Source organism: Salminus brasiliensis, chromosome 7, assembly GCF_030463535.1.
Source record: "Salminus brasiliensis chromosome 7, fSalBra1.hap2, whole genome shotgun sequence".
In the NCBI taxonomy this organism is placed as follows: domain Eukaryota; kingdom Metazoa; phylum Chordata; class Actinopteri; order Characiformes; family Bryconidae; genus Salminus; species Salminus brasiliensis.
Window position 1 is genome coordinate 2,963,570 of NC_132884.1, and position 27,053 is coordinate 2,990,622.

At 45.2% G+C, this 27,053-nt stretch overlaps 1 protein-coding gene across 2 annotated transcripts; it reads left to right on the top strand.

The window, feature by feature from the left end:
- Positions 1-18: 18 nt before the first annotated feature.
- On the top strand, positions 19-26,899 carry cacng5a (calcium channel, voltage-dependent, gamma subunit 5a). Of its 2 annotated transcripts, XM_072683429.1 has the most exons (7): positions 19-321; positions 16,629-16,867; positions 19,457-19,498; positions 22,686-22,772; positions 25,125-25,265; positions 25,444-25,589; positions 26,399-26,899. In XM_072683429.1, exons 2-7 carry the CDS (start codon positions 16,672-16,674, stop codon positions 26,654-26,656), a joined length of 870 nt encoding a protein of 289 aa, XP_072539530.1. In that variant the 5' UTR covers positions 19-321; positions 16,629-16,671; the 3' UTR covers positions 26,657-26,899. The 2 variants fall into 2 exon arrangements, with proteins under 2 accessions (XP_072539530.1, XP_072539531.1); XM_072683430.1 differs by lacking the exon at positions 19,457-19,498.
- Positions 26,900-27,053: the final 154 nt, after the last annotated feature.

Consider the following 27,053-nt stretch of genomic DNA (forward strand, 5'->3'; position numbering starts at 1 on the left):
TCACGTGACAGAGGGGTAGAGGCGCGTGGACAGCGGTGGTGGTGCTGCTGCTGCTTGTGCTGTAGTCTTCAGTTGAGCGCACGCGGACAGTTGTGCGGAACTTCAGGGCTGCTCTGTCTGTCTCGCGCTCGGAGCTGCAGAGGGTGAATCGCTGCGTCTGCATCACGAACCCTGAAAGCGAACTCTGCACGTGCACTTGCTGCCTTTTTTATTTGTTTGTTTGTTTGTTTGGCTCGCGGTCGAAGCGCGCGCACTCTCTCTCTCTCTCACACACACACGGAGGGACTCCATCCACCTGTTTTGGCTTCTCCTCCTCTGAAGGTGAGTACCTGCGATCCCTTCACACCTTTCTGTAAACCCAGCTCTCGTGCGTCAGGTTAGGCGGTGTGGGAAGTTTCTGTGCAGCGCGTGGAGCGGAGATGGCTGCGCGTGCCACGGTTCCACGGTTGTTGCCTGTTGATTGTGCGTTGCTGTGGGCTGGGGTGGGCTGGGGGGGCATTATGAGCTGCAGGGTTCAGACGTTGCACGGGGTTGCAGGACAGCACACGCGCACACAGCTTGTCCAGCTGCTAGTCCCTGTAGAGAAGTACTGCCAATAGAATAGGACGCTCTCTGGAGCAGATCAACAGATAAACCTATTGGCACCGTGCCAATGCATGGGTGGGCTAGAGGGGTATAAAGCCCCCCAGCAGCATTGAGGAGCTGTGGAGCAGTGGAAGAACTGTGTTCTCTGGAATGATGGTGGTGGTGGTGGTGGTGGTGCTCCATCCAGTACTTTTGGGATGAGTTGGGGGAGTTGGGGATGCGGTAAAAACATTCAGACCCCACTCTAGCTCTTATCGCTGCATTTGCAATCAAATCCTCACAGCAATGCTCCTCCAAAATCCAGTAGAAAGCCTTTTTTTTCACTCCAGCAAAAGCAGGATCAACTCTTTGAATACCCTTAATTTCAGTGTCCCAATATTTATGTCCATATAGTGTATTCTGACTTGTAGAAGATGCATTATGGTCAAGATGGAAGCTACTGGTGACCTCTTCACCTCCAACTCCTCCACACCAAAGTGCCTGTCCTACTGTTCAGAAGTTTGGGGTCACTGGAAGTTACTGGTTCAGGTCAGATATCCACTCTGTACAATGGTGATGATCAGAGAAGCATCTCAGAAGAATCATCAGGTCCAACCTTGAGGAGGATGGGCTTCAACAGCTGAAGACCACGACAGCTTCCACTTCTTTCAGCCAAGAACAGACAGCTGAGGCTGCAGGGTTTAGGGTTCAGTGGTGCACAGTCTCATCAGCACTGGACAGTTCCAGGCTGGAGAAACGAAGCCTGGTCTGATGAATCTCAGTTTCTGCTGATGGTAGGGAAACCAACAGCATGAGTCTAAAGCATAGAGCCAACCTGCCTTGTGTGAGCTGTCCAGGCTGGTGGAGGTGGTGGTGTAATGGTGGGAGGCATGTTTTCTTGTATTGCTGCTGACCATGTGCATTTCTTCTTGACCACAATTCTCTTAAACATCTTTTGATTTCATAAAGAAGAACCTGAAGTTCCTGAAGAACCGATAAGGAAAATTAACGTCAGTTGAAGATTCTTCACACCAACGCATCTCTTCTATGAACATCTTCATTCTTTAGGAAGCCTGAAGTGGTTCTGCTGTGGCATCGCTCAAAGAACCCTTTGTAGCACCTGTATTTTGAAGAGTGTTTAGCACCGAAATGTGTTATTGCGATTGTTACAAGTCAAAGAACACTGAGAAATCGCTCTTTGGTTTGTTATGGTTCTACATAGAGTCATATCTTGCTTAAGAACCGTTAAGGAACCCTGTTTTTCATTTCATCAAAAATGCTGTTGATTCCAAGCTTGTGAAAGTTGGTTTATTCAGTGTATTTATTACATTTGAGTCAAGTCAGTTCAGCACATGACCTTTTCCAGTGTACTGTTCTACTACTGTGACATTAATAAACGGACAGCTGCTGTTGAAACGAGGCAGGGCAGGATGGGGAGGGTGGTGGGTTTTCTTGACCTAATATGAGCACTTATACAAAAGTAGAGCCACAAACAAGGTAATGTTATTGGAGCAGCCTTCATGGCTCAATGTGGTGGACATAGTAAAAATGCACTACATGTCCAAATGTTTGTGGACACCCCTTCTAGTAAACACAACAAAGCTTGTCTAGTCCCTGTAGAGAAGTACAGCCAGTAGAATAGGACTCTCTGGAGCAACCACCATGGCATCATGCTTAATGCCAGGCGAGGGCTAGAAGGGTATTAAGCTTTCCAGCATTGAGCTGTGGAGTTGTGGAACTGTGCTGTCTGGAATGAGGGATGATGCTACATCCAGTTCGTTTGGGGTGATTTGGTGAGGTGGTGATCTAGAAGAACGTCTTCTTCCCTGGACGTTAGGGACAGTTACTCCAACAAAAGCAGGACCAACTCTTTTTAATTGCCTTTTTTTTTCGGAAGAAACAATGATTGAACAGGTGTCCCAATACTATTGTCCATATCATGCATAATGGAAAAAGCTCTCTTATAGTGCTGTTCATGCTGTTAAGTTCATGGCCATGGATTTAGACTAGTCCTGGGCTATCTTTCAATATTAATGGTGAGTCACCCTTACAAACTCCACACAGTCTATAGACTTTCCAGTCTGGAAAACCAACCCATAGTGTTCTATGCCCAGCTGTGTTGCAGGTTTGTGAGGAGGTAATATAGTGTGGAGGTTATGACTGTTGGGCAAAGAGCTCCTATCTCTTAAACGGTGGGTTTGAACTGAGGTTAATGCAGAAAGATTGAAGTCCGAGTATATTTGGACCCTGTCTATTGGTCCATTCATCTTCATACATCTTCACACAATCTAAAGGGCAGCTGACATTTTCCAGTTCTGTAAAACAATTAAAAATGACAAATCTGGCATTTATTCCTCGTGCTGTGGGCACTGCAGTGCTATTAAAGGGCCCTTATTCTGCATCCCGTCATTTTATTTTCATGTATTTTTCCTCTAAGCACCACGTCTGTGTAGTTTAAGGACCTAAAACGGTCACAGCAGACCACTTTTCAACCACGTTTTACCTTGTTAGAACTAAACAGGCTGTTTATAGTACTGCAACATGAAGACTGATGTAAGTAAATGAGCTCTGCTCTGATTGGCTGCCCTGTATTGTGTCTTATTTACACAATCCTTATAACACAAAAAGACTGTGCTTTGCCATCAGCAGCCAGAACCAGAGAGAGCACAGTCGGCTGAGTGGGTAGATGGTGCTCTCTTCCCTCATACTGTGGTGTCGTCCGGCCAGCACAGGCATCTGTTGGCTGATTGATCAGAGCTGAGAATCTGGTGTGTGTTGGCTTCCTAGTAATGCTGTATTGGCTGCAGTGTGAATAGAGGTGGTGGCTGACTTTAAATGTATTAGAGGAGGCATGTGTGAGTCTTCACATGACTGACTGGACCGAGGGAGTGAATGTTATGGTATTAAACGTTCATAGTATCTGCATACTAATCAGAGTCTCTTTTTCATCATATGGGCCCTTTAATGCTATTATTGCATGTAGATTCATCACAGGGCAACTTACATGCGTAGGTCTGGGGTCTGTCTTTTCATTTGAATGCACCTGGACCTGCATACGCATGTACATGCACTGTAGGGTTTCATTAAGTGCTGTATTAATTCAGCACCAGCAGGTCCTGCTGTGTAGGTCAGCAGCGCAGCAGAGTGGGCAGTTTAACCCCCTCCGGCTGGGCATTAGCAATCGAGATGCTGTTTGTAAGTTAATGTGGCGTGAAAACATTGATTAGCGTTTACGGCTCGGTCGGACGCGGCTAAGCTGCTTTATAACGGATGTATTTTACACAGTAATAGCAGTAATGGAAATATCCAAACTCAGCTCAGCGATGATGAAGAGGCTGTTTCAGCACTGCGGACAGCGGCACCATGTCCTCAGTTCAGCGCTGCTAGAATCTAACAGCGACCAGGGGGATTTTCCATGCTGACCAGGGCTGATCTGTAAAGCCATGCTTCTGTCGATTCTGGTCCCTTTTCCATGCTGACCGTTTACTGATGCATGCAGGGTAATTGCAGGGTTCTGGGACTTTTCCTAAAGTGGACAGTCCTAATGGAAAGGGCCAGCTGTGCTCCACAACATACATACTATTAGGAATATGTGAAATGATTGACTATTGAGACTATTAAGACTGCATATTAACAAAGAGCTGATTGAGTGTTATTAATATCATTATATTATGTTTACTTTTACTGAATTTGTATTATAGCTGAACATCAAACAACTAGTTCAATATATATATATATATATATATATATATGAGAGAGAGAGTTGTTTCTGTCACAACATAAAACCTATTCAGCCTTCAGCAGTTTAGCCCTGCCCATTTACATTGCAGTCACAAGTTGTGTTTCCCCCAGGGATGATGCTTTTTGAAGGCCGGGGAGCCTGTCACATATGGACAAAAGTATTGGGACACCTGCTCAGGGATTTTGGAGGAGCATTGCTGTGAGGATTTGACTACATTCAGCGACAACAGCTTTAGTGAAGTCAGGATGTTGAATGACCACAACCCCACCTCTTCCCTAACTCCTCACTCATCCCAGAAGTATAAGAGAAAGCACCATCCATCACTCCAGAGAACTCAGTTCTTCCACTGCTCCACAGCTCAATGCTGGGGGGCTTTACACCCCTCTAGCCCACATGAGTCTATGTAAGACTTAAAGGCACAGTCTGCTTAGTTGTGAGGGGTAAAGAGAGGAATGGAAATAGTCCTGTAATCTAAGTTACATTTAAATATGTGGACTTTGGGGAGATGAAATACAAGCAAAATAAGTCCTTTAGGGTCTCTTCTCCGTCCTTTATCGCTCAGAAGCGCAATACCTGTAATCCTTTGCTCTTAGTAGATAAGGTAAGACTTATCTGCCAGTAATTTGGAGTGCTGTAGGCTGCGCAGCTCAGGCTGATGGGGACTTTCACAGAATTTGCCGAAAGCTACTTTCAGCTGCTCTGCATCTGAGACCCGGAGGATTCATTTGAGGGGAAGGGGAAGTGTTTAGTGCACCATAGGGGCTATATATATATATTGTGTGTGTGTGTGTGTGTATAGTATAGTATATACATATATATGTGTGTATAGTATAGTGTATATGTGTGTATATATATATATATATATATGTGTGTCACTCCAACTCAATCCAAACTCAAGGGAACACACAGCAGAATGCTAGGGTACTGTTTTCCCCTCTAGTCGATGTCCAGCATTAGACGTTTTTGGGGACCTTACAGTGCTTCAATAAGCTGTGGGGACACTACTGCCAACTGGACACAGGCATGTTACACATGTTACAGTTTCTGCCCATATCCCTTCATTTGTTCTTTGAAAACCAACCAAGTATTCACTGCTGCTGTCAGTCTGACCTGTGTCATCATGGGGGTCTCGCAGTTTGCTGGGTGTTAAGAGTATTTGGGTATTACACTGAGCAGATGCACTGGCAGCAGATGCCTTGGCTCCGTCTGCAGCACTCAGGGAAAGATGGATGACACCCTGACCTGGTGTTTATGAGGTTTAACTTCAGCCAAAACATGAGCAGAAATAATGCAGTGCTGGAGAACCGCCAGTCTGCAGGAAGTCCTGATGCTCGATCTGGAGTTCAAGGCCTGCCAATCCCGGGTATCGAACCCACAACCCTGTCATCAGTAGCCCAAGGCTCTAACCACTGAAACCCCAGAACCAAACGAACCCAAGCCTGAGGACAGCGCCGCGAGGCAAACGCTCTGCAGCTTCACTAAGGTGCCAGTTGAGCCTGACGCTGCTTCTAATGCTCAACATGGCGTCTGTTTACGGACAAAGCCCCGAATGTGAGGTCGGAACTCACTGTTGTGTAAGATGCAGTGTGATACTCTGGCACAGTTCAGAGCAGTGTGGTGAGCTGGAGTGGATCTGTAGGAATGTTGAGGTATTCTATCCCCGTAGCTTCGGTCGGTAGAATGTAACTGCATACAATCAAATCCTGAACATTGTGAAGGTTAGAGCTCTGATAAACTCTGAGGATCTGGATTTGATTCAGTCTTCATTAAATCATGAAAGCTTTTCAGTTTCAGTGAAAAGGTCACACAGTAGAAGCCTTACAGACAGTACAGCAGACTGAAGCTCGCCCAACCGATTCCCTCTCTCTCTTCTCCTTTCAGTATCGCTCTCTCTCTCCCTCTCTTTCCTTTCCTTTCAATATCTCTCTCTCTCTCCCTCTCTTTCCTTTCCTTTCAATATCTCTCTCTCCTCTCATTTCTCTCTCTCTCGCTCTGTCTCTCTCCTCCTTTCAATCTCTCTCTCTCACTTCTCCTTTCAATCTCTCTCTCTCTCTCTCTCTCTCTCTCTCTCTCTCTCTCTCTCTCTCTCTCTTCTCCTTTCAATCTCTCTCTCTCTCTTCTCCTTTCAATCTCTCTCTCTCTCTTCTCCTCTCAATCTCTCTCTTTCTTCTCCTTTCAATATCTCTCTCTCTCTTTCCTTTCTTCATTTGTCTCCCTCTGTTTCCTGTTCTGTTTTCTCTCTTTTTCCTTTTTTCCTTCCACTTTTTTCTTTCTCTTTTTCTTTTCTCTCCGTCCCTCACTTTTATGTCTTTTTTTCTTTTGTTCTTTTTGTCTTTAATCTTTTTTTAATTTCCTTCTTTCTTTTGTTCTTTCTTTTGTTCTTCACTTATCAATTTCTTTGTTTTGTTCTTTCTTTTTATCTTTTGTTTGTTCTTTTGATCTCCCTTTTTGCTTTTATCCTCTTTCTTTCATTCTTTTGTTCTTTTGTTCCTTTATCCTTTCTTTCATCCGTTCTTTCTCTCCGCCTCTCTTTCTCCTGTACTTTAGTATCATCTTGTTCTGAGTCGAGGTTTATTCAGGTGAAGTTTTTGCCGAAAGCGAAAGAGGCCACTTTGGCTGTTCAGAGATAAAAGTGAAAACTCTCATTACCTTCATTTATCTGTGAAGTGTCCATCAAAGGGATCTGGAAGTGTAGATTGTAGATCTTAAGCTTCCCTTAAACACCTGACTGACAGTGAGGCTCTTCTAAAGCTGCCATTCCTGATGAAAGACGAGCCTCTTCTTACACTGAATAGATAAAACTCTTTAAGAAAATTGCCATCATTTAACCTCTGTAACCTCTGGAGCTCCATCAGAGAGAAAGCTTAATCCCTATCCAGCCTTCAAAAATGGTCATGGTCAACATCAAACACAAATAATAATCATAAACACATCACCACTTACAGTTTATCATGAACTAAGGGAAGGGTGGGATACTTTACAATGTGTGCCAGGTTCTAATTTCTGGGACAGATGTCATGTGAATGCAGGTACATATCGACCAGGTGAGGTGGCGAGGGCAAGAAGGCGGAGCTTAAAGAGGCATGTTTAAAGCTATACAAATCACGCTGCTGACAGATGGTCACCCTCTCTAAACCCTTTTCAGTGTTATAGAGAACCTATTCCTCTGTGTCCTGTAAGTGTCCTGAGCATATTTCATATAGATTACTACCTACATCCACAGAAGACTGAAGGAGGGTTTTAGATAGTAAAAGGGTTTGGTGGGAAAGAATGTTGGGGGCTGTTTGTGTCCAATAAGTTTTGGACAAGAAGCCTTGCCCTCAGTGCGTGAGAAGAGTGGCACTTGTTTGTGAAGTGAAGGCTGAACTGATGCTCCTGAGACAGAGCGAATAAGTCATTTTAGGCCTTCAGGTAGTATGTGTGTGTGTGTGTGTGTTTTGTAGGTCAGAAGACTCACCCTGACAGATGCATGTTAGCAGAGAAAACCCGCGGCACACCAGGGCAACACAACAAAGATGCCCAATAGGGGCCTTGGAGTCCACACACACACACACACACACACACAGAATCCAAACACACATACACACACACACACACACACAATGGCTGTGTTTGTCCATTAGTGTGTTAATTGAATTAGTTGCACACACATTTAAATAGATGTTCAAACACACTTAAAAAAAATTAGATCCTCGTTTTTATTGGCCACACACACACAAACACACACACACACTCAGCGGACATCCTTTCGTTTTGGCTGTAGCAGTGTTGTTGTTGTTAGTAAGGCTCGCCTTGGCAAGCACAGGCTCAGGAAATGGGTCAGTGGCTCATTCTCTCTCTCTCTCTCTCTCCCCCTCTCTCTCTCTCTCTCTCTCTCTCTCTCTCTCACTCTCTCTCTCTCTCTCTCTCTCTCGGACAGCAGTAGACGGAGGGAAGCCCCAGCAGTGCGCTCCGTAAGCCGGAGAGTCAGTAACCCCCACTGGAGACTGAACTGTAGTAAACAAAGTCCACAAAGTCACTTTCTCTCAAAAACGGCTAAAAGCAAGTCATTGCCACAACATTAAAACCACCTCGCTGACAGGTCACATGAATGACCCTGATTATCTGGTATGTATGGCACCTGCCAAGGGGTAGGATCTGCATATTAGGCCCCTAGTGAACAATCAGTTCTTGAAAAGTGATGTGTTGGAAAAATGAAAAAAGGACAAGCGTAAGAATCTGAGACACTTTGGCAAGAACCAAACTGTGATGTTCTAGATGACTGGGTCAGAACACCTCCAGAACATCAGGCAGGTCTTGTGGGCTGTTCCTGGTACGCAGGTGAGTCTGCGACAGGGTCATGGGCGCCCAAGGTTCATTAATGCTCATGGAGGGCCCACCTCACCGCTGACAAGGCTTAAATGATTTTCTGCTGAGGTTAGTCTTGGTGTGTGATACCACAGGACACCTTCAGAGGTCTTCAGAGGTCTCTCAGGCAGTTTAGGTTTTAATGTTTTGGCTGATCAGTGCATATAATCTCATATTGCATCTCCCAGAAGAGTAGTTTGCATGGTCTCTTGATGGTCTGATGATAATCCACATATACAGTATGTTGCTGAAGTTCTTCTCCCATCTTCTGATTATAATCCACCATCTCAAAATCCATGACGTTCCAGTATGTACCAATTAAAACCTAGAGTTTAAGGAGTTGAACACTGAGTGGTATTCCTGAAGCCCTGGGCATTTTCCCCCAATGTTTTTTTTTCCTCTGCACCGAGAGCTGTGTTCTTTCCACCACTGACGCAGAGAGGAAACTGGGCAGAGCTTGTAGGGAGAGTTCGTAGGGTTTTAATTGAAGCGGATGAGGCCGTGTGTGTGTTATTGACCTGACAGAGGCAGACTGACCCAGTTTACAGCCACACAGCTGGAGAACACCCACCCACGCTGCAGTCAAGAGCCGCTGAACTCCCCTCCGAGCTCCCTCTCCAGGCAAGTGTGTACAAGCAGGGATGTATTTAAAGCAGCAGTATGTAGCATTTCCACCTGGAAATAACAGCTTCCACTTGATGCTTCACTGACTGTATCAGGGAGAACGGTGTCTCCGTCATTCCCACTCCGGGCCGGAACGCTGCTGCTACTCCACTATGCCTTCAGATGCTGCTTCTGGAGCTATCAGCTCGTCCAGAAATGCACAGATTCCTCTAGGGGGCGTGTATGTCTACATGTATGCCTAGCATGGCTTGAGGGGTATAAAGCCCCCCCAGCATTGAGCTGTGGAGCAGTGGAAGAACTGTGGAATTTTCTAAAATGCTGGATGGTGCTTCACCCAATGCTTGGGGTAAGGTGGGAAGTTGGAAATGAGGTAGGATGGGGATCATCTGACATTCTGACCTCACTAAAGCTAAACTGATACTCTTGATTTCAGAAGAAACAAATAAGGAGCAGGTGTCCCAATATTTCTGTCCATATAGTGTATTCAGACTTGTAGATAAAGGATAAAAGAACATCACATGGCTAAGAACAGTCTAGAGCCTGAAATCTGCGTGTACCTCTTTCTGTTTTTGAGGATAATAGTGCATCATACAGAGTCCTACTCTCTGCTCCCTCTGCTGTCCTATCCTGCCTTCGTCTCCTCTGCGTTCTTCTGGGGTAGGAAAGGAAAAGTGGGAGAGGAATGGGAGCAAAGGGGCAGTAGCACCAGTTTCCGGACGCAGCCTATCGTGTCCCTTCAGAAAAGGCCCAATTAGCCTTTTTCAGCTCATTTATATTTAATAGTATAGAAGTTGGCTGCCCACCACTCTGGGTGTATATATATGTATGTGTATATATAATATATATATATATTACACATACACACTGAAATATATATATATATAGATAGATAGATAGATAGATTTCCCTCATGCCACCAAAACAGCTCTGACCCGTCGACCAACGGAACGGTCTCCACAAGACCTCTGAAGGTGTCCTGTGGTATCTGACAACAAATTATGAAAATAAGTTCAATAAATAAAAGATAATCAAATAATAAAAAGGCTGCAGTGGCCATTCCAGCCTGCTTCATTTTTTCGCTCCGTTTGCCATCAACAGACCACGGAATCTCAGAGCACTTACTACCAGTTTATCTGCCTATAAAAGGCCATTTCATTCTCATTCTCATTCAGCTGAGAGCCGAGCTTGAAAGCATCCACAATAAAGCTCTTTGCGAGCCTTAACGCTGCTGTGACAGAATATTCAATGGGGACGGAACTGAGCGGCGGAGAGATCAAACCTCCGCTGTGATCCGCAGCGTGAGGCCATTCACACCGAGGGTTCAACCAGCTCCTCTCCACCCAAGCTGAATACTAACAGGGTCTCCTCTGTTTCAGGGCAGAAGAGTGCCGAAATGGCCGGTGCCAGTGCCTCTTAATTTGCTTTTCAAAGCTTGGCTCGCTTTGTGAGGGGTCTGGTCGACCGTGCTGCAGTGTTTCCAGATGCATGAAAGTGAGCAGGCCGCTACAGCTGTGAATGAATAGGCCGAAAACACGCTTCATTTGCTGGGAATATGCGACGAGTTCCCACAAAAGAGAGCGAACAAAAGGTCTGTAGCTGGTTCTAGATGTGACGCAGCATCCAGATTCTGCTGGTGCGGTCACTGAAACACTGCGGTGAGTAGATGCAAAGATTAGAAGAAGTTGGAGAACTTTAGAGGGTTCCCCGCGTGACGCAGAACCCCAAAAAGCCCCAAGAACCGAAAGGCTTTGATGTAATTTGCTACGAAGTAAACAGGAAGCAGGTCGAGTTCTGGGACAAGAGGGAACTTTGTGCGAAATTTTGATGGACATCTCCAAAGTGTCAACTTTACAGGAGACAGGAAAAATCTTCTTAACTTTCAATGGTAGTTGATGCAGAAGGATTTTAATCCAGGTCATTTTGGAGCGTTTCTATTGATTCATGATAAAATTCTGACCCAAAGTAAAGAACCACTGCAATATTCGAATTACGTCAAAAACTAAAAAATGGCATAAAAGAGATGTTTTTTGCGGGGCAGCAATGATATATATTATTTGGACAAAAGTATTGGGACACCTGCTTATTCACATTTGCCTCCACAAACAAGGCTACTAAAAAGAGCTCATGCTGCTTTTGTTTTTGTTTTCACATTAGAATGTTAGTGAGGTCAGGATGTTGGATGATGTTCACCACCCCACCACCTTACCATCCCCAACTCCCCACCTCATCTCAAAAGTACTGGATGGAGCTCCACCATCTATCATTCCAGAGAACACAGTTCCTCCACTGCTCCACAGCTCCTCAATGCTGCTGGGGGGCTTTATACCCCTCTAGCCCACGCCTGGCATTAGGCAGCATGGTGCTAATAGGTTCTCATGTGTATCTGCTCTAGAGAGAGTATGACGGACACAGTGTACGTGAAGTAGTCTGAGGAAATCTTTAGGGGTCCAAGCACCGATTGCTGTTGGTGTCCGTCAGCAGTGAGACGCAGTTGTGACTATGAGCTATAATCATCTCTCTCTCTCTCTCTCTCTCTCCCAGCCTCTGTCACTCTCCGGTCCCCCTCTTTCACTCTGGCAGCCAGTGGCTGCATCTGCGGTGGCATGTGTCCAACTCAAATCGCATCCAGCACACAGATCGTAGTAGAGAATAACCTCAGACTGACTCTCCTCCTCTACCTCGCTTATTTTTAGTCTCTGCACGAGTGGAAAAATATTCAGTATCCCCCAGTCCTGCACATTAGCAAAGCCGCCGCATCATCATCACCATGCTCCAGGACAGCAGTCCAGAAGCCCACAGCCACAGCTTAACATTAGGGGCTACTGAGGCAGCTCCAGCTTGGCTTATCTGTAGATCTGCCCTTGACTGGTCTAATCAGACTGATGCAGCTAACCTAGGCAGAGCCATTTCAGCACAGTCACTAAAGCAAAAGAATGCAGGGCTGGAGGAAAATGGAGGACCTGCCGGGAACCGTGTGTACAGCTCCAGAACCATTGAGGTGTTATCAAATGGTCACACCTTGCTCTCAGAGGAACACTGAATCTCAGGCCTGCCGCAGTGACCAGTATATTTCCCATGACGCCTCCCTGTACCTCTGTTTCGTTGATGATTACAACCCCTCCGAATAACTTTCTGACCTGGTTCTAGAAGTTCTGCAGTTCTGCAGTTATACTGCAGTTCTTCACCACGTCCTTCTTCACCAGACTGTCGCTGGTGGATCTCCCAGGTCTTTCCTCTGTCCGATTCCAGCACCTCTATTTAATCTTCAGTGTAAACTTGTCCTACTTGTATCCTAAATGGATCCTATCCAGGACAAGGATAGGTTCTCTTTTTGAGTTTTTTCCTCTCATGCTTTTAGAAACCTTATGTTCTCATGTTCTTTAAGTGGGTTTTGGTTTCTCTCATTGTTTCTTCCCCATGTTCTTCAAGAGTTGCTCTTTTGGAGTCTTGGTTCCGCTGAACATTATGTCCATTTGTTTTCTTTTGAACCTTCTCAAGGTTCTTCTCAGTGTTTCTTCATGAAGTTCAGAGGGAGTCATTCGTTTTGAGTCCTGGTTCCCTTTTTTGAGTTTTTGCTCTTTTAGAAACCTTTTAGAAACATTATGTTCTCATGGTCTTTAAGTGGGTTTTGGCTCAGAGTTTCTTCCTTGTATTACTTGGGAGTTTTTCATTTTGAGTTTTGGTTCCTCTTAACTTAACTGTCCATTTTTCCTTTTGAACCTTGGTTCTTCATCAAGTTCTGAGTTCTGAGTCTTGGCTCCTATCATTGTTTTCTGTTTTAGTCTTGATCTTTCTTAGTGATTCTTCATCATATTCTTTAAGAAGTTCTTTTTTCTTGGGTTTTCATGTTCTCAGCAGGTTATCCTGGTTTTTTAGTTCTTCTCAAATGTTCTTCCTCGTAGTTCAAGTTTTTCCTTTTGAACCTTGGTTCCTGTCAATGTTTCTTCCTTGTGTTCTTGTGGAGGCATCATTTTGACTCTTGGTCTCACTCATTGTTTCTTTCTCATATTCTTATTTTAGAGTCTTGGTTCCTATAGTTCTCATGTTCTCAGTGGGTTTTTCCATTTGAACCATGGTTCTTCTCAATGTTTCTTTCTCTTGTTCTTTGAGAGTTTCTGAGTCTTGATCTCTCTCAGTGTTTCTTCTTTATATTCTTAGACAGCTTTTAAGTTGGTTCCCATGAGCATATCTTCCTCATCTTCTTTCTCCAGGATCTTCTTGCCATGTTTTTTCTTCTGGTTTTGGTTCTTTTCAACATTTATTCCTCATGTTCTTTGGGAGTGTTTCCATTTTGGTTCCCATGAACTGTTTTGTTCTGTTTTCTATATATATATATATATATATATATATATATATATATATATATATATATATATATATATACACATATAAACTTTTTCAGTTTATATGATTCATTCTTCCTTCTAAGAGCCTTCTCAGAGGAAGCAAGATCTTCTCCGGACACTCCCTCATTGACATTCCTGTGGGCATGACTCCTTTTTCTGGGGCACTGCTGGAACAGCGTCTCTGGGAGTTTGGGTAGTTAGAATCCAAGGCCTACAGATAACCCCTACACTAGTTAACCAAGGTACAGGGTAGACCTTTGTTTCACTCTGGAGTGTTTTCTTCACACTCAGACTGTGATCAGTGTCATGAAAAGTTCCAGTGTTCCAAAAGCCAATGGGGTAGGACCCCTCCTCGGTGCGAAAGCAGTCAGTTTGCATGACTTGATGGTTCTTCAGACTGAGATTCTGCATTAGTGCTGTGTTTGTTGGCGTGTAGATGTCGTTAAGTTGAAAATGTGAATGTCTTCACTCATTAACCAGATGTTCCAGACTCCGTTATGACAGTGGAGCAGTTGTAATGGTAAATGGACTATGTCAGACACACAGTACATCTCTGGGATGTTTATGTAAGTAGAGGTGATTTCCACATGCAAGAAGTGAGGCTGTACAGCGAAGACTCCTGGAGGAACTACAAATCATCTTTATGCTCCATCGGTCTGTTTTCCCTCGCCTGGATCCCTCAAACACACCATCTAACACACAGCAGAGCTCATTATGTAAAACAGCTCCCTTAGTGTGAAGTCACACAAACACTCCACCTCTTCATCTCGCCAAGCCACATGAATGTCGTACGGATGGCGTTGAGCTGCATGTCAAATATCAGCTGTACTTTCCATGAGTGTTTCCATCACCCATCTAATTCTGTGCCTGACTGATATGAAAGTGGGTTTACTTTTAAACTATTTTTAAGGAAGACATTGAGAACTTCAGAGAACGTTCATCAGCTGATCTAAGACCAAAGACCAAACTGGAGCCAATAGTTTTAATTACACACTGCTTCACTTGTCTCTGAATGGTCAAATACGCTTGCCAGTTGTCAGTTGTCTTCTCCTGGGTGCTGCAATTGTCCAAGAGAAGATACACTAAATAAAGAAAAGTATTGGGACACCTGCTTTTGTTGGATTGACTGTCTCTACTGTCCAGAGAAGAAGAAGCCCACACCTGACATTAGGCAGCATGGTGCCAATAGGTTACTGTCTATCTTCTATCCTATTGGTCCTCCCCCTTCCCCAAGGACTAAAAAAGATGGGAGCCAATGCGGGCGTCTGTTAGCTGAGGTAGTGTTCCTCCCTCCCCTCTCCAAAGATGAAAGATAAAGGCTAGGCATCAGAGGTACCACCAGAAGAAGCAGTTGCCCTGCCTTCACCCTTCTAGCTTGGAGGCATTGTGTGTTTGTGGTATGGGGTAACCTTGCCAGTTAATGGGAATGCACCACAACTACACTGGGTAAGGAGAAAAACCTCAGCAGTCGAGTCTGACCTAACGTAAATACTCTACTGCCAGGGTCGAAGCTCCATTATATCAGTCCAACCGCACATCAGCTGGTTCCTAATGTGATTGCTTCCTGCCTGAAAACCACACACTGCTGATTAGCGAATGAACAGGAGAATGAATGGGAGGCTGGGAGGCTGCACCGCTCTCCGTCCGTGTCCATCCGCTTGCACAGCATGGCTGCCCCAGGCAAGGCAAAGCCAATGAACCGCAAAGGCACAATAGGGTTCGGCCAAGTGCTTCTGATCAAACATGGCCAACATGTTCGCGCAGCCAAATCGCCGTCAATGAGGTCTGCCTTCCCACAACGACATCCGAGGCCAGAGTGGTTAGGAAATGCTCAGCGCACTAAACTGGAGCAGACAACCTTTCAACCCACTTTTTAGCGCTCGTCGATCGCTGCGGGTCCACGCAGATGAGTCGCTCGCTACACGCCGCAGATTGGCTTATCTTGGGGCGACGTCTGCCACAAGTGTGTCTGCTTTGAAGATGAGCACACGGAGGCAGATTTCGGAGGACATGCCTTGTAGCGGATCATCTGAATGAATTAGCCCAGTGCGGCTGCTTTGCCTCCGTGCTGAAGGCCTGATCCCAAACCCAGAGAAGTAAACACCCTCTTGATTCACTTTTTTTTTCGAAGCCATTCTGCAGCCATGCTTACGTATTCAGTCTGGTCCTCACGTGCCATTCAGACACTTATATCGCTGCTAAATCTCCAAAATCTCATAACGCATGCCGGCATTAGCGTTAGCTTCGCAAGGTTGAGCGAAAAATACTTTTGAAAGCTGGTGGATTAGCCTTGACAAATCCGGTCTGGAGAAAATTGAACTACATTGTGTGTGTGTGTGTGTGTGTGTTCTGAACTGGCAGTCTTGCTAATCTTCCAATACTCATTAGCCCCAAATGCGGGATCCATATCCACACCGCTGTCAGAAGAAAACGTCACTCCATTTGACGAAAGAGACGGCCGTATTTTATTAATTTTTTAATTAACAGATGTTTAGAGCGTTATTTTGGCTCTAATTAGACAGTATGTACGGTAAATGGACAAAAGTATTGGGACACCTGCTCATTTATTGTTTCTTGATCTGAAATCGAGGGTATTGAAAAGTCCAGATTTTGGAGCAGCAACAAGAGCTTCCCTCTGACCCCATCCCCAACTCCCCAGCTTATCCCAAAAGCACTGGATGGAGCTCCACCATCCATAATTCCAGAGAACACAGTTCTTCCACTGCTCCACAGCTCAATGCTGCTGGGGTGGGCTTTATACCCCTCTAGCCCACGTCCAGTCCTATTCTATCGGCAGTACTTCTCCACAGCGACTACAAAAAGCTGTGTGTGTGTGCATTTGCACATCTGTGATACGCTCTAGTCTGCAGATGGGAATAAACAAATGAAACAGTAGACAAATGAAGGGGCGGAGCCACCGACTAAACATCCTACACAGTGTTGAATCTTAGATTTCAGCTGCAACTTATTTACTACTTGCTCTGTTTCTCCTTGTTTCCCTGCAGCTCCTGGGTCCTGTGTGTGGCGCCCCCTGCTGGACTGGAGGTGATGAGTGTGTGCGGCAGGAAGGCCCTGACGCTGCTGAGCAGTGTGTTTGCCGTGTGTAGCCTGGGCCTGCTGGGCATCGCCGTCAGCACTGACTACTGGCTCTACCTGGAGGAGGGGATTATACTCCCTCTGAACCAAAGCACGGAGATCCGCATGTCCCTCCACTCGGGTCTTTGGAGGGTCTGCTTCCTCGCAGGTGAGGGGGTGTGTCTGGACGTACGGTATGGACGTGTGTATGGGTATTTGCTGGGGAGATGCTTCCCCCAAAATCTGACGTTTTCCACTTAGCCCAGTTGTAGTTTGTAGTCCAGGACATGTTTGGTGTCTAAAGTCTGACTCTTCGGTTTAGCGCTATGAGGCTAACATGGCTAACAAACACTAAAAAAAAACACTTATTTTTCATTAAGATCTCAAAGACTTGGTGATGTGGTTTAAGGCACAGTATGACTTACTGTGGACTAGCGTTTGTTAGCGTCATTAGCCTTGTACCCAGCTCTCAGTTCTCATTGTGTCGCAATAACAATTACAATCATTTTTGCATTAGCTTAGGGCTAATACAACAGATTTAGGACCTATCCTCAGTTATTTGTTATATTTCCGTCACTGGGTTTAGCGCTAACATGGAGCATTTGCCTTTACATGCCCAAAACATAGCCAAAAAACATAGCCTACATGTAACACTTACATGGACGTGCGACTTTTACAGCGCGTTTTACTCTGGAGACTCTGAACTACTAGCGCCCCCTAGTGGCTCTTAAAGGGAACTAGAAAATGAAACGGCTCAGGTTCATATTTACCGCTACATAAAAATTAGCTGCTCACCCGCTGATCCCAGACGTCCTATTCTATCGGCAGTACTTCTCCACAGCGACTACAAAAAGCTGTGTGTGTGCATTTGCACATCTGTGATAAATTCTGGCCTGCAGATGGAAATAAACAAATGAAACAGTAGACAAATGAAGGGGGGCGGAGCCACAGACTAAACATCCTACACGGTGTTGAATCTTAGAGTTTCAGCTGCAACTTATTTACTACTTATATATGTAATCCTGAAACTATGAGCGCCCCCTAGTGGCTCTTAAAGGGAGCTAGATGATCAAAGTTTAGGTTTGTATTTACCGCTACATAAAAATACGTACCGCAGATCTGTACGTTTGCGTTCTGACCAGGTCTGTTCTTGAACGCAAATGAGTGTGTGTGTTAAATCATTGTGTGTGTGTGTGTGTGTGTGTGTGTGTGTGTGTGTGTGCAATGTATTTGTATGCGTGCGATGTCTTGTTGTGAGGCAGACTTGGCACATTGCCACTACTCCTGCCCTGAGTGCTTTTACAGAGTCGTGAAGAAGCAGCTTCCAGCACTGGAGCTCTATTAAGATTCCTTGTTCTTTTGGGTTTTGTAGACTAGCGCTGCTCGCTGTGACACTGACAGCAGTGAGCGCTGCACTGATGACACGCTACGGCATATAATTGCTCGCAGCCTCGGCCGCCGCCGCCGAGAACAATATAGCCTCTCTCACACCTGTCTCCTCCATTCTCTCATCGTCCGCTCATCTGCTGCCCCATTTGAACTACACAATGCTCTCCCTGTGTGTAAGTGTGTGTAAGTGTGTGTGTGTAAGTGTGTGTAATCCCGAATATCTCCTTTCAGGCTGCATAGCGCTCTCCCTGTGGTTCTTCCTCTCTCTCTCTCTGTCAGGCTGTGGGAGAGAAAGTGTCAGTCTCTTTCACACACTTGTGCTCCATCTCAGCATCTCCACAAACTGCTGTGACACACACCCTGAGCTCCACTTCCTGCCCTATGCAGTGCGTACTCGCTGATCTCTATGCAATACACCCTCAAGGTGGACGCTATGGCAAATGGGTGGACAAAGTGGCAACAAGGTGGATAATATGACAGCAGGGTGGACAGTAGGGTAACAGAGTGGACAATGTGACAACAAGGTGGACAATATGGCAAAAGGGTGGACAAATTGGCAATAGAGTGGACAATATGACAACAGGGTGGACGATAGGGCAACAGACTGGACAGTATTACAAAAGGATGGACGAATTGTCAACAAGGCGGACGAATTGGCAACAAGGTGGACGATATGACAGCAGGGTGGACAGTAGGGTAACAGAGTGGACAATATGACAACAAGGTGGACAATATGGCAAAAGGGTGGACAAATTGGCAATAGAGTGGAAAATATGACAACAGGGTGGATGATAGGGCAACAGACTGGACAGTATTACAAAAGGATGGACGAATTGGCAACAAGGTGGATGAATTGGCGAAAGGGTGGACAAATTGGCAACAAGGTGGGTGATATGAGAACAGGTGTGGACGATTGGACAACAGAGTGGAAAATATAACAACAAGGTGGACGACAGGGCAACAGACTAGACAATATGACGAAATGATGAAATAATTAAAAGCTTATATATAGGTTGTGTCGTGTCACACTACCCACCTCTTCCATCAGGCCCTTTCCACTGAGCTGCAGCTGATGATTGCTCTCCTCCGTTCTTTCTGAGTCACATTTTTGCCGAACGCTGAACCTCCTCCGTGTCTCCTGTAGCAGTTTGCACATCCATCACCTGCAACCTTATCTCCTCCCCTCAAACCTGCATGTGCGACTGAGCCTGCTCACCCTGACGGGCACGGTGCTGACATCTCCTCTTCCTCTGACATCTCAGCTTTGCAACCTGATGGAATTTGTAGTCCTACATTTTTTTTAAAGGAATTCTGGGATATGGAGGTGCAGCAGTGGGACGCTGACTTTGATTCCTTTCTGTTCTTTTAGATTCTCCACCGCCTGAGAGAGTGTTACCCACCGGGGAACCAGGTATCTCTCTCTCTCTCTCTCTTTCGTTCATTCTCTATAAGCACATAAACCCTAAGGGTCTGTAAGTTTGGACCCCCAGACCTCAACTACTCACAACTGCACAAACTAGCACTTGCTTACTTGCTAATAAAGTGGCCAGTGAGTAGGTGTTTCTAATAAAGTGGCCAGTGAGTAGAAGCACAAGGTAGGTGTTTCTGATAAAGTGGCCAGTGAGTAGAAGCCCAAGGTAGGTGTTTCTAATAAAGTGGCCAGTGAGTGGAAGCACAAGGTAGTTGTTTCTAATAAAGTGGCCAGTGAGTAGAAGCCCAAGGTAGGTGTTTCTAATAAAGTGGCCAGTGAGCAGTTGTTTCTAATAAAGTGGCCAGTGAGCAGGTGTTTCTAATAAAGTGGCCAGTGAGTAGAAGCACAAAAGGTAGGTGTTTCTAATAAAGTGGCCAGTGAGCAGGTGTTTCTAATAAAGTGGCCAGTGAGTAGAAGCACAAGGTAGGTGTTTCTAATAAAGTGGCCAGTGAGTAGAAGCACAACGTAGGTGTTTCTAATAAAGTGGCCAGTAAGTAAAAGAGCAAAGCATGTGTTTCTAATAAAGTGGCCAGTGAGTGGCAGAGCTCCTTACAGTGAATCCGTTCGGTCATGTGTTGTTTAGAGTGTTTGTGTTGACCGGAAGAGAGACGCAGGAGAGCTGTAATGGGAAATAAGGTGAACGTCCACTTTACCAGACCCCAGAACAGCCGAGCTGGGAGACATCTGTAGCAATAGCTTTTTAATTAGAGGTTAAAGGCCGCTCATGCATGCTTTACTTACTCTTAATGGGTTATATAACCGAGTTTTGGCTCGGCTCATGTCCATTTAAGTGTAAACAGGCCTGACTGAGTGGAGTATTGAGCGGCCTTATTGCTGCAGAGCTACAGGCCGTGCGGAGTTGAGAGAATGACCCAGAAACCTTGTGCGTCTGACTCAGGGAACTTACCCTGCCAGGACAAATTAACATCTGGCTGTGGAGGAAATGCTTTTGTTTTTGGTCATTGCTTTGCTCTAAGTGAATATTATAAAACTCCACACACACACACACACACACACACACACATACACACACACACACCGCTCATTAATAATGTATAACCACAAGTTAGGAAAATGAGTCCCATCTCTGAAAGAATCAATTATGCAGATTACAAGCTTACTTAAGTGGCCAGTGAGTAGAAGCATAAGCTAGTGGCCAGAGGGTGAAAGTGGCCAGAGGGTGAAAGCACAAGGTAGGTGTTTCTAATAAAGTGGCCAATTAGTGGAAGTAGAAAGTAGAGGTTTCTAATAAAGTGACCAGCAAGTGAAAGCACAAGGTAGGTGTTTCTAATAAAGTGGCCAATTAGTGGAAGTAGAAGGTAGGGGTTTCTAATAAAATGGCCAGTGAGTGGAGCACACAGTGTAGGTGTTTCTAATAAAGTGGCCAGTGATTGTAAGCACAATATGTGTTTCTAATAAAGTGGCCAGTAAGTAAAAGCACAAGGCAGGTGTTTCTAATAAAGTGGCCAGTAAGTAGAAGCACAAGGCAGGGGTTTCTAATAAAGTGGCCAGTGAGTAAAAGCTCATGGCAGGTGTTTCTAATAAAGTGGCAAGTGAGTAAAAGCTCAAGGCAAGTGTTTCTAATAAAGTGGCCAGTAAGTAGAAGCACAAGGCAGGTGTTTCTAATAAAGTGGCCAGTGATTGTAAGCACAATATGTGTTTCTAATAAAGTGGCCAGTAAGTAAAAGCACAAGGCAGGTGTTTCTAATAAAGTGGCCAGTAAGTAGAAGCACAAGGCAGATGTTTCTAATAAAGTGACCAGTGAGTAAAAGCTCAATGGTAGAGGTTTCTAATAAAGTGGCCAGTGAGTGGTAGGTGTTTCTAATAAAGTGGCCAGTGAGTAGAAGCTCAAGGCAGGTGTTTCTAATAAAGTGGCCAGTGAGTGGTAGAGGTTTCTAGTAAAGTGGCCAGTGAGTGGTAGAGGTTTCTAGTAAAGTGGCCAGTCAGTGGTAGAGGTTTCTAATAAAGTGGCCAGTGAGTGGTAGAGGTTTCTAGTAAAGTGGCCAGTGAGTGGTAGAGGTTTCTAATAAAGTGGCCAGTGAGTGGATGTAAAACACAGGTATTTGTGTGTGAAGTGTGTGAAGGCCATGTTGTAGCTGTTTTATGGGTGTTATATACAATGGCTGAAAGTAGTAGTAGTAATCCCCCCCCCTCTCTCTCTCTCTCTCACTGTGCACATCTGCTTAATCTCTCACTCTCTGCCAAAATGGCATCATTTATAAGCACATTATCAAATGAGGAAAGTTGCAGACTGCGTGTAATTTGATTCACTTTCCCGTCAATCAATTCCAGACGGTTTCACGGTGATCGGGAGTGTTATAAATCTATCTTTTAAAACCTCTGTGTCATTTCATCATCTTCAGCCGCTTTGTTCTCAGGTTTGTTGGAACCTTTATTTATCAGACCTTCAGTGAGGGTTCCTAACCTGAAGAACAACCACAGAACACATCAAAACTTCACAACCTTCACTGATATGAACAATACCGATCTCTCACAGCGTCATATTGTCCCCAAAGGAAATGCCCCTCCTTGGTTCCTCTAAAACCTGCTTCTTCTCCCTCTAAGGGACATTCTCATTCTCCTTCCCTACCTTCATCCTCTGCTTGCTAATTAGGTGCTCATTCCTGGATATCTCTAAAGCTTAGTGCCAAAGCCTGCAGACAGTGTCTTCTATAAAATATGTTCTAAGTTCTGCAGTTCTGATACGGTGGTACTGAAGTGTGGACCCACATACAGACCATTAGAACATGCTGATACATTACTGACCCATGCACATTGTCACTGTCCTGACACTTTTTTAGTTGGCCATTTATGAAGACATTTGAATGTATGCAATCAAATTCTCACAGCAATGCTTCATAATCTAACAGAAAGCCCTCTTCCTTGAACAGTAGAGCAGGATACACTCTTTTTTAAAAATATCTTTCATCTTGATTTCAGAAGAGACAGTGAATGAGCAGGTGTCCCAATACTTTTGTCCTTTGTGGTCTGTACTTGTGCTAGTTCCAGCTAATTTATCTCCGAAGTGAATCTCGGAGTCGCCTTGTGGCAGTCCCTAAGCACACTGAGCCGTGCTCTGCTGTTTCCGGTGTGTGGTCTGATGAATGTTCTCCTGGTGTTTTTGCAGGTAAAGAGAAGGGACGCTGCTTCACCATCGAGTACATCATGCCCACCAACGTCCACTTAACGTCAGACGTCACAGTCAGCGTTCTGAGTAAGTGACACGCCTCGTGAATACTGACCTCATCCTATCACAACACTCTGAAGTTTCTGACCTCCTTTTCTAGATACTGTAGATACTCTGAGGGTATACACCACCCTTTAAAAGGGTTTTATTTTATGGCTAAAGTTTCGTTAGCCTACAGCGGCTATGTGCTAATCCAAGTCTTCCTCGATATGAAGAGCAGGCCCAAAACTGACTTAACATCTGTATTTAAGCCCACACTTCATTACTGTCATAATTTCTATCAGTTTCATTGGCCCTAAAATAGCACCCTGTGGGACTCCACAGACTGATCCATTAACCTGGGGTTTAAGCTGTTCAACAGCTGAACGGTTTGAAGGATAGCCACCTAGCCACAGTGCTAAACAAAGTGATATCTCACATGGATGCTAAGTCTGACCTCTGCAACTGTGTGCGGAGAACCTTTTAATTGGTAAAGGGATGTTACATCACGTGAAGGTTCTTCAGGGCTCCAGGGAGAGCACAACCGGCCTTGGTCTCTCCGGGTGGCTGGGTAGATGGCTCGCACTCTCTCTCTCCAAATCATTTCAGTGTGATGCTGGCCGACATTGGCGTCTAGCAGGCTAGTTCCTGCATCAGAGCTGGCTACCCAGCGCTTACCTCCATTGATGGCCTGGTAACGTTGCACTGGTGGCAGTTTGAGGAGAGGTGGTGGCTTTACATGTGATGTACTGTTGCACATTTGCAATGAAAATAGATGTAATTAAGGGGCCTAGAGACCAGTGCACATGCCAGAATGCCATAAGAAGATGAATCTGACCTGTTTTTGTTGGATGTCCATGAGTCTCGGCACTGAATAGATGGGCTTTAAACATCTGGGACCAGGAAGCTAAAGCCACCCACTGAGCGCGCACATGTATATATTTTGTATATGAATTGATTGCAGTTAAATTTGCACGTATTAAAATGACAGACACTGAGGGCAGCCTGTACTGTAGGATTGAACGGAATTGCTGGAGCAGCTCTAACAATGTCCCAGGCCACACATGACCTCCCCCAGCACTGCACGACAGCAGAGGTCAAACGATTTCCAATACCCTCAGTTCTGAGCGGACATTGATATCCAGTGAGCTCGCCAATTTGAGTTCTAGCCGTCCACTTGATCTCATTTAACCTTTCACAGTCTTTCTTAACCACAAAGCACAGGGTCTGGGCGAATTACAGGGCTGTACAGCTCTACGTTTGCAAATGAAGGGGCTTTGAAATGATGACCACAAGAGGCCGTTTCACAAACTACTGCTGTGTCCTCACTGTAGGATCAACCCCAAGGACAGACGGACCTACGACCCTTTTTGTTCAGTTAGTTTAGACCGAATTCCAGTTGTTCCAGTTGCCATTCCAGACACCCCATAGGAAAACACCAAACAGCACATATCATTGCCATAGCAACCACCTGGGATAACATAGCAACAACCTAGCAATACAGTAGCAAACAACAAACAACCACTTGGCAAAACCATAGCAACCACCTGGAAATCATCATAACAACCACATAGAAACCCCACCCATCAACACTATAGCAAACACAGAGCATCGCCATAGCAACCACCTGGGATACCATAGCAACAACCTAGCAATATATTAGCAACCAACAAGCAACCATTTAGCAACCCCTTAACAGCCATCTGGTATACCATACCCACACCATGGCACCATGCTGCCTAATGCCAGACGTGGGCTAGAGGGGGATAAAGCCCCCCAGCAGCATTGAGCTGTGGAGCAGTGGAAGAACTGTGTTCTGTGGAATGATGGTGGTGATAGTCCGTCCAGTATTTTTGGGATGAGTTAGGGATGATGAGGTGGGGTGGTGATTATCCATCCATCCAACGTCCTGACCTCACTGACGCTCTTGTCGCTGAATTCAATCAAATCCTCACAGCAATGCTCCTAGTAGAAAGCCTTCTTCTTCCCTGGACAGTAGAGACAGTTACTCCAACTAAAGGAGGATGACTCTTTTTTTTTTTTTTAATACCCTTGATTTCAGAAGATGCAATGACTGAAGAGGTGTCCCAATACTTTTGTCCTTACAGTGTAGATTTATTTTTAGAGGTTAAACTCTTGAAGCCGGTCTACGTAAGCTGTCAACTCAGCAACCTGATGCAGGAAATCGAAGCATTTCCATTTAATTACGATCACTGGTGCATCTCAGTGAGAAATGCGAGACTGTGGTTGAATTATTCATCGAGTTCTTTTCCTCCTCAGTGATAATCTCATAAAGCCTGAATCAGTGCCCTGCATAAAACACACGTCTTGAGGGAAACCCCAGGTGATCGATGCATCTGACCAGGTATTGATTAGTGCTTGTCTGGTCTTTGTGTGTAGAGATGATCCGCTCGGCCACTCCATTCCCGCTGGTCAGCCTCTTCTTCATGTTCATCGGCTTCGTCCTGAACAACATTGGACACATCCGCCCGCACCGCACCATCCTGGCCTTCGTCTCCGGAATCTTCTTCATCCTCTCAGGTAATACGGCAACACTTCTACTGTGCTGTCCAAATCAGTGCCCCCCAGTCCTGGTCCTGGAGGTCTTTAGGTAGACGAGTGTTAGATGAAGCTAAACAGGACCATGATTGGGCATCCTTGGTCTGTCAAAACTCTGTACAGACTCTCTCCCTGTTCTCTCCCTCTCTCTCTGGTGCAGGTCTTTCTCTGGTAGTGGGTCTGGTGTTGTACATCTCCAGCATTAACGATGAGATGTTGAACCGAACGAAGACGAATGAAGCCTATTTCAGCTATAAGTACGGCTGGTCCTTCGCCTTCGCAGCCATCTCCTTCCTCCTCACAGAGGTGAAGCTCCTTCTGCTGTTGCTCAGAAAGTGCCATACCAGACATCCCATAGGAAAACACCAAAACAACACATATCATCACCATAGCAACCACCTGAGATACCATAGCAACAACCTAGCAATACAGTAGCAAACAACAAACAGCCACTTGGCAACACCATAGCAACCACCTGGAATACCATAGCAACCACCTGGAATACCATAGCAACAACCTAGCAATATATTAGCAACCAACAAGCAACCACTTAGCAACCCCATAACAGCCACCTGGTATACCATAGCCACACCATAGCAACCACCTGGGATATCATCATAATATCACCCATCAACACTATAGCAAACACAGAGCATCACCATTGCAACCACCTGGGATACCATAGCAACAACCTAGCAATATATTAGCAACCAAAAAGCAACCACTTAGCAACACCATAACAACAACCTGGGATATTACCATAATAACCACATATCCCATAGGAAATCACCCAGCAACACTATAGTAAACACATAGCATCACCTTAGCAACCACCAGGGATACCATAGCAACAACCTAGCAATACAATAACAACCAACAAACAACCACTTAGGAACACCTCAGCAGCCACCTGGTATACCATAGCCATACCATATCAGCCATGTAACAGCCACTTAGCAACACCATAGCAACAACCTGGGATATCATAGTAAATGCAACTAAGAGACCAATACCAGCCATACACGCCCACACTCGTCCAGTCTAGCAGCAGTGTAAACGCAGCACGCTTCCTCACTCCTGCCGTCCTGTTGTCCGTTTCTGTCTCTGTCCTTCAGGCGGCTGGCGTGATGTCAGTCTATCTGTTCATGAAGCGCTACACAGCGGAGGAGATGTACCGGCCACACCCGGGCTTCTACCGGCCGCGCCTCAGCAACTGCAGCGACTACTCGGGTCAGTTCCTGCACCCAGACGCCTGGACCCGCGGCCGCAGCCCCTCGGACATCTCCAGCGAAGCTTCGCTCCAGATGAGCTCCAACTACCCCGCCCTGCTCAAGTGCCCCGACTACGACCAGATGTCATCGTCTCCCTGCTGAAAACACACACACACACACACACACACACACACACACACAAACATAGAGGACTGAGCAAAAAATCTTAGTTCAGACAAGAACGTGGTTTGAGACTCAGCAGTAAGGTTTGTGTTTTTGTTTGTAAATCATTATAATATTAGAATAAATGCAAATATAGACTACAAGCACACCTAATTTAATGATGGATAAATGATATTAATTATATTGTATCATAATTAAATTAAATACTTTAGTTTTAATTAACTTCATGTTTTTTTTTGTTTTTTTATCTGTTTAATATACTATAACCAACGTAATCCAACTTCAGATGGTTGGGTCTAATTCTGTGGTTCAGGCTTGTATGCAGCTTTTTGAATGGATGTATGGTTTCCGCATAGCAACGGACATTTTACAGATT